Below are 15,788 nucleotides of genomic sequence, written 5' to 3' on the forward strand. Positions count from 1 at the left end.
TATAGTCATTTTTCTCCACTGACTTCATTAACGTTTTACAATCATTACTACGAGTGGTTATAAATAGAGATCAGTACTAGCTTCTATTTTATTATATCCTGCCCTTTAAAAAAATGGGAAAAACCATTATAAATGCAGTCACTGTCCCCATGTGAACCCAGTTATATCTGACCCTCAAGACAATGAAGTGATTCACATGAGGAATGGATATGACGTGTCACATGGGGGCCTTAAATCCCAATCTACATTGTAACCAAACATCAAATGATTCCTGTGAATCTCTGATTAAAAAAATGATGATGTGACATAAGCTTTCCACACAGCTGAATGTCAAATATGGAAGTACAAAACATATTATTGGAATTTGTGGTTTGTGGTTTAGCCACTTTGCAGCAAATAATATATTATTTTGTAAAAAGCGGAAATATTACAATTAGTTATGGGCATAGTGTCTTTTTTCACGTGGATCTGCACCAAAACCTACCTGAAAAGACCTTAAATGCTACAAAGAATCAACATATGCAACGTAATGAAAAAAATATTTGCTGTTCATACGTTCAGTGTTTTGAGCTTCTGTTAACTGCTGCAGGTTTCAAAAGACTTAAAATTGGAAGCCGATCACTATTTAATGTAAAAATAAAAAAAAGTTAAAAACCCACTGCTGTAGACAACGCAAAAAGAAGTTAAAGAAACTAGGAAAAGATGGAAAAAAAGTTCCACATACTCTTATTATACATCGGTATACGGTCATGGCCAAAAGTGTTGGCACCATTGAAATTGTTCCAGAAAATTAAGTATTTCTCCCATAAAATATTGCATCGACATATGTTTTGTTATACATTTATTTTTTTTTTTGTGTATTGCAACAACACAAGAAAACATTGGATATAATTACACAAAAACTACAAAAATGGTCCGGACAACATTTTTGGCACCTTTCCAATTTTATGGGTAAACAGCTTTGTTTTAAGCATGCGATGCTCGTTCAAAGTCACCTGTGGTAAATAACAGGTGTGAACAATAGGAAAATCACACTTGAAACCAGATACAAATGGGAGAAGTTGACTCATTTTTTTGCATTGTGTGTCTGTGTGTGCCACACAAAGCATGGAGAATGGAAGGAGAAGAGAACTGTCTGAGGACTTGAGAACCAAAGTTGTTGAAAAATATCAACAAACTCAAGATTACAAGTCCATCTCCAGAGATCTTGATGTTCCTTTGTCCACAGTGCGCAACATAATTTAGAAGTTTACAAACCATGGCACTGTAGCTAATCTCCCTGGTCGTGGACAGCAGAAAAAAAACTGATGATAGGTTGCAACGCAGGATAGTCCAGATGGTGGATAAGCAGCCCCAATGAAGTTCCAAAGAAATTCAAGCTGTCCTGCAGACTTCGGGTGCATCAGTGTCAGCATGAACTATCCTTCAAAATTTGAATGAATTGAACTGCTATGGCAGGAGACTCAGGAGGACTCCATTGCTGCCAGAGACATAAAAAAGCTAGACTACAGGTTGCCAAAATGAACATGAGAAAGCCAAAATCCTTCTTGGAAAGTGTCTTTTAGACAGATGAGACCAAGATAGAACGTTTTGGTAAAGCACATCATTCTACGGTTTACCGAAGACATAATGAGGCCTATAAAGAAAAGTACACAGTACCTACAGTCACATATGGTAGAGGTTCAAAGAGGTTTTGGGAATTTGTTTTTGCTGTTTTTGTCACTGGGTGCCTTCACTGTGTGCAAGACATAGTAAAATCTGAAGATTACCAAAGGATTTTTGATCGTAATGTAGTTCCCAGTGTCAGAAAGCTGGGTTTGTGTCCTAGGTCATAGTTCTACCAGCAGGACACTGACCCCAAACATACTTTACGAAGCACCCAGAAATGGATGGAAATAAAGTGCTGAAGAGTTATGAAGTGGCAGCAAGGAGTCCGGATCTATATCCCATTGAACACCTCTGGAGAGATCTTATAATTGCTGTTGAGAGAAGGTGCCCTTCAAATATGAGAGACCTGGACCAAAATTCCAGTTGAGAGGTACAAGAAGTTTGCTGATGGTTATAGGAAGTGATTGATTGCGGTTATTTATTCCAAAGAGTGTGGAACCAAATCTTAAGTTAAGGGTGCCAACAATGTTTGTCTGGCCCATTTTTGGACTTTTGTGTGAAGTGATGTCTAATTTGCCTTTTATTCTCCGTTTTTGTGTGTTGTTTCAATAAACACAAAGGAAATAAACATGTGTATAACAAAACATGTGTAATTGCAATAATTTTCTTGGAGAAATACTTAATTTTCTGGAACAATTTCAAGAGGGCCAACACTTTTGGCCATGACATTATATTGTACGTTGGGCAAAATGGATGCAATAGTAAAATTCATTCATTAATTACAATTGAAAGGGGATGTCCACTTTTTGACCATTCCTACCTATTACTCGGGTCCCAATACGACAAACTGACCACCAAATCTATTTGCTTGGAATCTCATTAATCGGATACAATTTGTGGTAAAACCTAGTTTGTAAGTCACCAACTTCCCTCCATCACTACCACTGATGAGTACCAGTGGTCACCAAAGCATTTCACTTGCAAAGTGTTATGTATAGTAGTACATTGCGGCGATTCAGATGTAATACAAGTATAGCTCATATCTGCCCGAAGGTGAGAAACTCATACATAGCAATAAAAGATTCTGATTGTTTCATGACTCAATACATTAAAAAGTTTATTACCAAAACATTACGTTATCCCCTATCCATATGACCAGGGATAACATAGTGATTCCTGGGGTACAATGTTGGGACCCCCATAATCAGAGCACTTGTCGCCAGACGTCTGGCTTTGAACAGATCTTGAATGGAGCAGAGGTGTTTATGCTTGACATATATAATAAATGGTAAAATAAAAAATGTTTAAAAGAACGGAGAGTCTTCAATGGTTGATACTTTTCAATGGCTAACTGAACAGATGGTATTATATAGCAAGCTTTCTGACTACTCAGGTCTCTTCTTCAGGCTCAGTAGCAGGAGTTGAGTAGTCACACCTCTAATCTATTCCTGGACTCCAGAACCCCTATAGGGAGACTGTGAAAGATCCCAGCAGTTGGACCCCCAGCATTTAGTACTTTTTTTTTTTATTTTTTTTTTTAATAACCCTTACACAGTGATCATTAAAATCAATTTGTTGTATGTATAATGCAGGACAGGATAGGTTCTCCAGAGCAAAAGACAGTCTTTGCAATCACTTTCTGTTGTGGCCAACCCACTTTTGAGCTTCTTACAACATTTTTGACTGGTGATTCACCTAAGGTCAATAATGACACAGATGTCATGCTGCTCTCTATGCTTTCATAGAAAACCGTGAATGCTGATTCTCATATTGCGGCCATATTTTCTCAATCATATAAATGGAGACCCTTTCTTGACTTCACTCTACCATTGCAGAGAGTTAAGTCTGGTAGTAGGCTGTAGCTTGACTTAAAGAGGACCTGTCACTTGCCATAAATATGTAATTTTTTTTTTACCTGGTGTAAATGCTTCTGTTCATCTGAATCTGGTGTTTTCTTTGGTTAATCCTCCTCTCCATTCCTGAGATATAGCCCCTTCTTCCCTACATAGGAACCTACTGAAGAAGATGCCCAAAGAGAAGAATTGTGGTCCAAGCCCACTTTTTTAACAAGACTTAGGGGTACTTTGCACGCTGCGACATCACAAGCCGATGCTGCGATGCCGAGTGCGATAGTCCCCACCCCTGTCGCAGCTGCGATATCATTGTGATAGCTGCCGTAGCGAATATTATCACTACGGCTGCTTCACATACACTCATCTGCCATGCGACGTCGCTCTGGCCGGCGAACCGCCTCCTTATTAAGGGGGCGGGTCGTGCGACGTCACTGTGACGTCACACGGCAGGCGGCCAATAGGAGCGGAGGGGCGGAGATGAGTGGGATGTAAACATCCTGCCCACCTCCTTCCTTCTGCATAGCCGACGGGAGCCGCGGTGACGAGGTAGGAGATGTGCCTCGCTCCTGCGGCTTCACACACAGCGATGTGTGCTGCCACAGGAACGAGGAACAACATCGGACCGTCGCGTCAGCGTAATTATGGAATTCGCCGACGCTACACCGATGATACGATTACGACGCTTTTGAGCTCGTTAATCGTATCATCTAGGATTTACACACTACGATGTCGAGAGCGACGCAGGAAGTGCGTCACTTTCGACATCACCCCACCGACATCGCACCTGCGATGTCGTAGTGTGCAAAGTACCCCTTAGATACAAGGAAGATGAAGCAATATCTGAGAAATGGAGACGCATTGAAAAAATGAAAAACAATGCTGTATTCAGAAGAGTCATTAGACCAGGTAAAAAAAATTACTTATTTGTGGCAAGTGATGGGCCCTCTGTAACTAAAGAGGGGTTAGTGGGGTGTTTATTCTTATGTATTAGTAAAACCTGGCCTGAAAAAGCTCTTAAAAAGAGGACCTTTCACTGATTTTTTAAAAAATTTAAACTGAGTACCTTGTCCAATTGGTGCAGTCTCGTTGATTCTGGAACAGTTTTTCCTTTTTCTTTTGTGCCCCTCCATTCAAAAGTTATACCCCATGGAAATAAAGATGCAAATTTTGCCTTCAACCATCTAGGTGTATACCACAGATCTTCTACGTGGGTGTTGCCTTTGTCTCCTCTGACCTTGTCCAATCAAAATGCAGCCCAGCCCACAGAGAAGCTCTGCACATGCTCAGTTGGTTGAAGGGAGAATTTGCATCTTTATTAGCAGGAGGCATAACTTTGGAACTTAGGTGTGCAGAAGAAAAAGTAAAACTGTTTTAGAATCAGAGGAGCAGCACCAATTGGAGGAGGTACTCTGGTTAAGTTTATATAAAATCCAGTAAAATATCCTCTTGAAATGGATTGTTAGGGATTTTCTGGTGGAGAAACCCTGTAAGTCCAGCTGGTTCTACTACTTCTCCCCAGCGGTTACAGAATATGTAAGGAATGACTTAAACATATAAACCAATAAGTCGTTCAGTAGAAGCTTCAGCTCCAAGTACAAGGATTCCCAGATGTTAGATGTGCTGGAGGAGCCGAGGGTGGGGACCTGGCAAGCTGTCAGGCTTTTCTCTGTTACATCTGTCTGGGAGACACAGCCCCACGTGTAGCATGAGCTGAGGGAAACATTGCCTTATTAGGAGGGTGAGTGAAAGCGGGAAGGATCTACAGAGCAGCGCTGGGGTAAGGGAGGGAGGGCTGCAAGGATTCTTCCAAATAACTGCAGAAAATACTATTACCATCGTGCAATATTCTCTACCATAGTCCTATGCTTCTAGATAACCGTTAAACCCAATCTTACCAAGTGAGCTGACAATCTACAGAAGAACCTACCTCCTGTGAACACCAAGCACACACAGGACTGACGGCTAGGCATTTCTGGCAGGAGCTCACCCCTCGTGAAGAGCAGATGGAGGCTGAAATATACAAATATTGTACATGTTACATACAGTAAATATACAGATCACCATTTACTTGCACAGAGAAAGTACAGGTTTTGATACATTGTCATTGTTTTAGTAACGCACACGTTATTGATGTAGGGAATAACAAATGTGATCAGAATCTGACTGTTTTATGGCAGCCTGTAGACTGAGCTCTATTGGCAGACTACAGACTTCTTGCAAAAGCAGCGTGCTGGTGAAAACAGCCGGAAACCTGGAAATTCAGGACTAGTGGAAGACAACTATTTGTAAAACATTATATTAGGGAATCACTAGTTGAGGAATTATAATTTTATGGTTACAAATTCATCCAATGGGATAAAATACATGAAAATCCTAAAAAACACTTCAACTACATAGAGAACCTCTTTCATATAACAACTTCTAGTCACGATAGTCTCCAAAGACCTCAAGTCACCACTGACAGCCAGGTCATTCCCCTGCACTTGGTCCTGCTGGGGAAATTTAGCACTACATGGCCGACATTCAGCAAGTAAGAGCTGTTGCTTGTTAATGGCGTTCCACTTTAGCGTGGGGTCCCAAGCGTAGAACCCCCATCCTTTGAATTAAAGGGGATGAGTTCATAGGACAACCCCTTTTAAACTTCATTTTTTATCACTTTTAGCCTAACAATAAGGATGTAGACAACCTTCTACAGTTCATTCTCTGCAGAAGTAGAGGGGTTTCCCATGAATATAAAAAAAATAAAGTTGATTATGATGAATGGTACTTGGAATAATGATCATTTCTACAATTGAATGCGTTTTAACCCCCCCCAAGCCCATTTTCACCTTCTTGACCACGTCCTTTTTTTTTCAATCCTGACCAGTGTTGCTTTATGAGGTTATAACTCTCAAACACTTCAACGGATCCCGGTGATTCTGACCTTTTTTTTTTTTTTTTTTTGTGACATATTGTACTTCCCGATAGTGGTAAATTTAGGACAATAATTTTTGCTTTTATTTGTGAAAATATTGGTGAAAATTTGGAAAATGTAGTAATTTTCAAACTTTTAATTTTTATGCTCTCAAACCAAAGTTTACATACGCACCATTTTTGAAACATCATTTTTTTAGGAAGTTAGAAGGGTTAATAGAAAAATGAGAAATTGCTCATAAACTAACAAGGTTTACAAAACCATTTTTTTTTAGAGACCACATCACATTTGAAGTAACTTTGAGAGGCCTAGGTGACAAAAGATACCCAAAAGTGACACCATTGTAAAAACTGCCCCCCTTCAAACTGCTCATAGCTACATCCAATACATTCATTAACCCTTCAATTGCTTCACAAGAACTAAAGCAATGTGGAAGAAAAACATGAAAATTTTAATTTTTCCAATAAAAATGTTGATTTAGCCCCAAATTTTGCATTTTCACAAGAGTAAAATGCATAGTAAAATTGGTTGTGAAATTTCTCCTGAATATGTTGATACCTCACATGTGGTGGAAATCCACTGTTTTGGAGCATAGCAGGGCTCGGAAGGGATGGAGCGCCATTTCGATTTTGAAACACAAAATTGGCTGGAATCGATAGCGGATGCCATGTCCCATTTGGAGACCACCTGAGGTGCCTAAACAGTGTAAACCCACAACAAGGGACCCCATTTTGGAAACTAGACCCCTCAAAGAATTCAATTAAATGTCTGGTGAACACCTTGAACCACCAGATGCTTCATAAAATTTTATAACGTTGAGCTGTGAAACTAAACAAATCCTATTTTTCCCACAAAATTCTTGTTTTAGCCTCAAGATTTGCATTTTCACAAGAGTAACAGGAGAAAGTGCTTCATACAATTTGAGGTGCAATTTCTCCTGAGTACGCTGATAACCCATATGGGGTGTAAATCAACTGTTTGGCCGCACAGCAGGGCAGGAGCCCCATTTGACTTTTGCAACGCAAAATTGACTGAATTTGATAGCCTACATCTTGATGCGTTTGGAAAACCCCCCGATGTACATAAACAGTAGAAATCCCCCACAAGTGACCCCATTTTGGAAACTAGATCCCTAAAAGGAACTTATCTAGATGTGTGGTGAGCACCTTGAACCCACCGGGTGCTTCACAGAATTTTATAGCGATGGGCAGTGAAAATAAAAATTAAAGAAGATTAATCACACGTGTCTTCTGGATAAAAAAAAAAAAAAAAAAGCAACTAAACTAAATAGCTACAAAAAGGGCAACAAAACTGTCACACCTGCATTTCGAATGCTGTGTTTTTACTGCCAAGAGAGCAGGTTTTGCCGGCAGAAAAAAATGCTGCATGGGAACATAGCCTAAGGGCTCGCTTACACTAACATATAAATCAGACGAGTGCAATACAATAATAAAAAAAAAAAAAAAAAAAGATACAGTACTGCACTTAGATCCAGATTATTCAATGGGACAGTGCACATCTGGGATTTTTTTCTCTGCTGTATTCAGTAGGAAAAAAAAAATCGTAGCATCCTACAAGTGGACACATACCGTAAATTAGATGAAACTCACCTATTGAAGTCTATGAATGGGAGAGAAAAAAAAAAAAAAAATCGGATGCCATATTGACCACCCAAATGGTACCCATTTTTATGGATACATTACTATTCTGTAGCACAGAACACTGTAAATGGTACTGGAAATGATTAATGGCTGCTGAGAAAATAAACGGATTACACATGGATGACAAGTGAGAAAAAAAATTGTCCTACTTTTCTGGATGAAAATCGGACCCATGTTTCATACATTCGTGTGACCCCCGCTTTATAGTGATTTGTCTACAAGACTTTGGATAAAGGTCAAATCCTGATAAATTTAAAGGAGTTATCCCTTGAAAAAAATACATTATTTGTTCACAGGATAAATGATAAATCTATGACTGCTGGGACTCCCATTAATTACTAGAGTGGAGGTCTGTAGCTCACACTCTGGAAAGGTTTGAATAGTGTAGGGGTCACAATGGAGCCCTCTCTAATCCTCTACTTATTGGAACATGGAATGAAACATTGCCAAACGCTGGTCTTAAGTATCCCAGTTACGTCTGGGTTCCACTTGCAAATAGCTTCCGAGGTGAGAGAATTGTAAGCGATATGCTAATGACCCTCTGCTGCGAGTGTAAGCTGAGGGTGATGTGACTGTGATCCGATCTTGCAATCATATCACAGCTGCGGAAGAGAGGGGGGGTGCACTTTCTCCATCTCCGCTGCCTGTCTCTGCATATATCGCACTGCAGTCGGATGACATGTGAGTGCAGTGCGATTTTACATGCACCCATAGACTTGTATTGGGGTGTGTGAGCCAAGACTCGCTGCCAAACACAGCATGCTGCGGTTCATTTCTCAGGCCGACATGGCATGAGAAATCAATCGTAGATGAACACTGCCCCATAGTTTTGCACTGGGGCGAGTGCAGTTCAATGTTTTATCAGATTGCACTCGCCCATGCAAAACGCAAGTGGAACTGAGGCCTTAGTCACATAAAAAAATCCCTTGACTGGCTACGTGCAGTTATGGCCATGTCATTTAATTCAGTCTTGAATAGGAGGAGAAATTTTCTAGTGATTGGTGGAAGTCTAAGGGGTCCCTGGCGACCATCCATTTATCACCAATCCAGTAGGCAGATGATACATGACATTTGTGGATAAACCCCTTTAAAGGAGGGTAGAATATGACACAAGGTTTTAACCTCTTCATTCAGGGGCAATTTTTTCCGTCCACGTAGCCATATGAGGGCTTGTTTTTTTGCAGAATGAGTTTTTAGTGATTAGTCAGCACTACTATTCTCAGGTGCTCGGTACTCATAACTGGTAGTCGGACGCTGGGACGGGCGCGACTCGTGTATTGAGCATAATGGAAGTCAATGCATTTTCGTGAAAGATTTCCAAGAAAAATGCTTGCGCTCTCCATTGGCTTCCATTATACTCGGTACAGGAGTCATACCCATCCGATCAACTGCTGGTTATGGAGTACCAACCACCCTAGTTTTGAATAGCATTATTCACTTTAGCATAAAATGTACTGGAAAAATTGGAAACAAAAATCTAAGTGAAATACTGAACAAAATGCAATTTGGGCACTGTTATTTGGGTTTTGCTTTTACACCATTCTTTGTATAATAATAATAATAATAATAATAATAATAATAATAATAATAATAATAATAATCTTGAAGCATTATTCTCCAGACCAGTATGATTGCAGAGATATTACACTTGCATAGTTTTATTTTTAAAACTAATTAAATAAGAAAAATGTAAGTTACTAAAAAAAAAAAAAATATATATAAAAAATTATATATATATATATATATATATATATATATATATATATATATATATATATATATATATATATATATATATATATATTAAATATATAAAAATAAAAAAAATATTTTTTTTTTGTCTTGTGACGCCATCTCCCAAAACCCATAATGTTTTTTTTACTTTATTTTTCTTCTAGTAGAGCTGAATGATGGATTGTGTTATTTTTGTGTATTGAGCTAACAGTTTTACTTTACCTATTTAGGGTAATCATGACATTTTTATCAGATTTTCATTAGATTTTTGTTTGTTTTTTAGAGAGGTGTGGTGTCCGAAAAACAGCAATTCTGGCATTTTAAATTTTGTCTCTTTACAACGTTTACAGTACGGCTCAATTAATTTTATTTTTTGGTAGACCATACTTTTACGGACACTTAGATACCAGATGTGGCCCCCCTTTTTTTTCCAGTATATAGTAGTAGTAGTAGTAGTAGTAGTAGTAGTAGTAGTAGAGTATATAGTACTCTTATGGAGTACCAAGATGGGGGCCTTCAGCAGCCCAGTGGCTACCATGGTGGTAACCTATTGGCATTCAGCAGTCACGCGGCAGAGGTCAATGGGAGCTGGTGTATAGGCGATCTCTTCATTTAAATTCCTCTATCAGGCATTGACAGCAGCATCTAAATGGTAAACAGCAGCTGCTGTTAGTGACGCATTTGCCACGTGTGTAGTGGGCTCAAGTGCTAAGCCCCCTCCACACTTGCAGACCCCATACAATTACGTCCATTTGTACTAAGGAGTTAAAGAATACTTAAAGAAATGATGTTCTGTATTACACCATGAAGCCATTTTGCCAGGACTATTTTCGGTAGTGGGGCTGCAATGTTGGCACAGCAGAAAAATTGCAGTTATTTTTCACACAAATTCCCCACCATTCATTAAAGTGTCACAATGCCGTCACAGATGGTGAGCTCAGGGCCATTATACATGTGGGAAATTTCCCTAGCAGAAGGTAGTCATTATACTAAGCCTTCAGACGTTACACAATGGATAACCAGCAGGTTGTAATCAGTAGGTGAGCATGACCCGGGTCATACGGAATTCCGCCATATTGTGCTGTGTACAGTCTGCTCATTTTAATTTACAGTATGTCAATGATTTTCAAGTGGAAATTGCTTCAGGAAATGCTCCTTTTCTGTGGGGAATTTTTGGAGGAGTTTGTCTTTTCCTAAAGAAGTTTTAAAAAATTTTGGAAAAGTTTTCTTTTCTACCTAAAGCTTTTATTTTGGCTGGACGGTGCCTAGGTGAAAGCCCCCCTCCTCATATGAGCAGCAAAGTAGATTTCCCATAGATATTAGAAAAAGTTTTCCCATTTTTGAAGCCGTATTTGATGAGGATTTTGGAGCAGATCCACTCCATCTAAATAAAACCCCTCAGTGTGAACATAGTCCGACATCCAGACCATGAGGGATCTCTGCTGCTAAACTTATAGGTAGAATATGTGAAGTGTATATAGTACATGTCCACGGCTATAATGCCTCCTTGGGACACAATAAGCCAGTGTCTGTGGTGACTTTTCCTGGGAGTGGGGAGCGTGTCATACGTATGACAGTGTCCCGCATCATATAAACCCCATTTCCTTTCCTCTACAGATGTGGTGTCGGCGTTATCCAAGGTCTACAAACACCTTGTACCATTTTTGACCCATTTGTCAGCGCTGAGGCTTCGTGCACGGTGTGACTGTTATGTCCATTTATAACGTCCTTCGTCTGGTCACGATACTTGGCAGTTTTCTTGGGTCAGCCCAGAAATGTCACTGCCCATTTAAGGCAAACCCCAGGGAATATATTGTAGGCGCGGGTGGATGTGCTTAGACCTGACATCACTGCATATGAGGGGAATTAGAGCAAATTCCCATGTAGACATGGCCCCGGGCCAAACAATGACATACACAGTATAGAAACATCCAGGGCTTGGGGAGAAGTATCTGCGTCCTATGCACGATGCTACCGCTTATGTATGTATAGGATTGTAGAACTAGAGCAACCAGCATGCCCTGACACCGCTATACCCTGTGGAACTACTACTCCCATCATTCTATGGTGAAACTACAACTCCCATCATTCTATGACAGCAAGAGTTAGTGTAGATCTATAACTCCCAGCATGCCCTAATGCCTCTATGCCCTGTGGAACTACAACTCCCATCATTCTATGATATCCTGAACAATTGCAGATCTACCACTCATCATGCCCTGACACCCCCATATTCTGTGGAACTACAACTCCCATCATTCTATGATATCCTGAACAATTGCAGATCTACCACTCTCATCATGCCCTGACACCCCCATATTCTGTGGAACTACAACTCCCATCATTCTATGACAGCACGAGCTAGTGCAGATCTACAACTCCCAGCATTCCCTGACACCGCTATGCCCTGTGGAACTACTACTCTCAATATTCTATGATGAAACTACAACTCCCATCATTCTATGATATTCTGAACAATTGCAGATCTACCCCTCTCATCATGCCTTGACACCCCCATATTCTGTGGAACTACAACTCCCATCATTCTCTGATGAAATGACAACTCCCATCATTCTATAATATCTTGAACAATTTCAGATCTACCACTCTCATCATGCCCTGACACCCCCATATTCTGTGGAACTACAACTCCCATCATTCTATGACAGCACGAGCTAGTGTAGATCTACAACTCCCAGCATTCCCTGACACCGCTATGCCCTGTGGAAGTACTACTCCCATCATTCTATAATGAAACTACAACTCCCATCATTCTATGACAGCACGAGATAGTGTAGACCTAAACTCCCAGCACGCCGTAATACCTCTATGCCCTGTGGAACTACAACTCCCAGCATTCTATGATGAAACGACAACTCCCATCATGCTATGACATCGTTCCCACTCCCATCAAGCCCTGACAACTTTCATAATGATGTGGTATCTCCAGCTGTTGATGATCTACAACCCCCAGTATGTCCTGACACCTTTTTTGACGATGGAACTACAACTCTCAGCATACTCTACATTTCCAGGTGAAACAACAACTTACTTTATTCCGTATCATCTAAGCTATTGTGGATCTACAAAGCCCAACATTTCTATTGCCTGGTGAACTACAACTTCCAGCATACCAGGACATCTCTGGCTTTAGAAGATGTAAAACTACCAACATATCTTACGCCACTATTACATGTGGAACTACAACACTAAGCATACAGTAAATTCCAGCTGTTGAGGAACTACAACTCCCAGCATTCCCTGACAACTCTTGCTGTCTACCTACAACTCGCAGTTTGCCCTGAGATGCTGGGAGCTGCAGTTTCTCAGTCTGGAGGACTCATTTGAGACATTCATTATCTTTTTATCTGTAATCTGCATCTTTAAAAGCAGAGGAAACATGAAACACTGATATTAGCTGCCCCCGAGAGCTTACAATCTATGCTTTAACCATTACATGGATACACAGACATTTCTATGGATTTTAACACATCTGATAAACTTTTCTGTCCACTTACCACAGTTTGTAGAAGCAATGAATATCATGAGGGCCAGACATCTGTATATGAGGGGCATCATTGTCCTCCACATTTGGGGTTCAGCTCTGTATACTCAGAGCCCCTCCAGTAGTTTGCTGACAATCAGCTGGGTGCTGGGGTGTAAGTACCAACTCCAGTCATCACAACTCCTCCTCCCGAGTCCCTGGTTCACACCCAGCTGCTCCTTACTCATGTCTAATAGACCCTCAGATTTAGAGATTTCATTTGCTCACTACTGCCTCTTTCTGGCCAACTAATGAAGTGCAGGTAGTAAGTCCAATTTCTATTATGTGCGAAATATTCACACCAGCCATATACTGTGTTGTATATATGTGATACTAACCCCTTCATAACCAGGCAATGATTTTTTGTTTTTCATTTCCGTCCTTCCCTGCTCTTCTTATAAGAGCCAAAACAATGATTTTTCAGTCGACTTCGCTGCATCGCCAGTTTCTGAGACCATTAACTTTTATATGTTTTATAAATGGAGCTCTGAGTGTTTGGGTTTTTTTGCGTGGCACACTGACATAATTAATTATTAATGCCATTTTGGGGTACACATGATGTTTACATTGCCTGTCATTGATTATTATGGGGAAGATACGGTGACCGAAAAGCAAAAATTCAGCATGTTTTATGGAGTTTACCATATAGGTTTATTAATTTTATTTTTTCTTTGAATGGACTTGTACGTATGCGGCAATACAAAATATGTCTTTTTTTTACTTTTGAGAGAAGATAATGATTCTTCAAAGTTTCTATATATACAGTGCCTTACGAACGTATGGTGAAGAATCAACAACAAGTGGGACACAATTTTGAAGTTGAAGGAAATTTATTGCTTATTTTAAACTTTTCTAAAAAATAATAAACTGAAAATTGGGGCGTGCAATATTATTCGGCCCCTTTACTTTTTTTTACTTTTCAGTGCAGCAAACTCACTCCAGAAGTTGATTGAGGATCTCTGAATGATCCAATGTTGTCCTAAATGACTGATGATGATAAATATAAGCCATCTGTGTGTAATCAAGTCTCCGTATAAATGCACCTGCTCTGTGATAGTCTCAGTATTCTGTTTAAAGCACAGAGAGCATCGTGAAGACCAAGGAACACAACAGGCAGGTCCGTGATACTGTTGTGGAGAAGTTTAAAGCCGGATTTGGTTAGAAAAAGATTTCCAAAACTTTAAACATCCCAAGGAGCACTGTGTAAGCAATCATATTGAAATGGAAGGAGTATCATACCACTGCAAATCTACCAAGACCCGGCTGTCCATCCAAACTTTCAACTCAAACAAGGAGAAGCTGATCAGAGATGCAGCCAAGAGGCCCATGATCACACTGGATGAACTGCAGAAATATACAGCTGAGGTGGGAGAGTCTGTCCATAGGACAACAATCAGTCATACACTGCACAAATCTTCCTCTATGGAAGAGTGGTAAGAAGAAAGTCATTTCTTAAAGATATCCAAAAAAAGGTCATTTAAAGTTTGCCACAAGCCACCTGGGAGACACACCAAATATGTGGAAGAAGGTGCTCTGGTCAGATGAAACCAAAATCGAACTATTTGGGCACAATGCCAAATGATGTTTGGCATAAAAGCAACACAGCTCATCACCCTGAACACACCATCCCCACTGTCCAACATGGTGGTGGCCGCATCATGGTTCAGGCCTGCTTTTCTTCAGCAGGGACAGGGAAGATGGTTAAAATTGATGGGAAGATGGATGGAGCCAAATACAGGACCATTCTTGAAGAAAACCTGTTGGAGTCTGCAAAAGACCTGAGACCGGGACAGAGATTTGTCTTCCAACAAGACAATGATCCAAATTATAAAGCAAAATCTACAATGGAATGGGTCACAAATAAAAGTATCCAGGTGTTAGAATGGCCAAGTCAAAGGCCAGACCTGAATCCAATCGAGAATGTGTGGAAAGAGCTGAAAACTACTGTTCACAAACGCTCTCCATCCAACCTCACTGAGCTCGAGCTGTTTGCAAAGGAAGAATGGACATGAATTTCAGTCTCTCGATGTGCAAAACTGATGGAGACCTACCCCAAGCGACTTGCAGCGGTAATCGCAGCAAAAGGTGGCGCTACAAAGTATTAACTTAAAGGGGACGAATAATATTGCACACCCCAATTTTCAGTTATTTACTTTTAAAAAAAGTTTAAAATAAGCAATAAATTTCATTCAACTTCACAACTGTGTCCCACTTGTTGCTGACTCTTCACAAATAACATCATTGAAGCCTGAAATGTGGGAAAAGGTTGAAAAATTCAAGGGAGCCGAATAGTTTTGCAAGGCACTGTGCATATATTATATATATATATATATATATATATATATACACACACAGTGCAACCTTGGTTTAAGAGTAACTTGGTTTGAGTTCATTTTGCAAGACAAGCAGAGCTTTTTACAAATTTGTAACATGGTTTAAGAGCAATGCTTTGCAATAAGAGCAAATACTCACCG

The 15,788-nt window shown here is 40.0% G+C and overlaps 1 protein-coding gene across 1 annotated transcript in view; it reads right to left on the reverse strand.

Moving 5' to 3' along the window:
- ITGB3 (integrin subunit beta 3) overlaps positions 1 to 13,414 on the reverse strand; it is a 107,867-nt gene extending 94,453 nt beyond the window's left edge. Inside the window, exons 1-2 of the mRNA XM_075350291.1 lie at positions 13,289 to 13,414; positions 5,389 to 5,471 (exon numbers count right to left, since the gene is read on the reverse strand). Coding sequence (XP_075206406.1) covers positions 5,389 to 5,471; positions 13,289 to 13,361 — 156 coding nt within the window. The 5' untranslated portion in view covers positions 13,362 to 13,414. The remainder of the gene's footprint in view (positions 1 to 5,388; positions 5,472 to 13,288) is intronic.
- Positions 13,415 to 15,788: the final 2,374 nt, after the last annotated feature.

The sequence above is a fragment of the Anomaloglossus baeobatrachus genome, chromosome 5, assembly GCF_048569485.1.
Source record: "Anomaloglossus baeobatrachus isolate aAnoBae1 chromosome 5, aAnoBae1.hap1, whole genome shotgun sequence".
NCBI lineage: Eukaryota > Metazoa > Chordata > Amphibia > Anura > Aromobatidae > Anomaloglossus > Anomaloglossus baeobatrachus.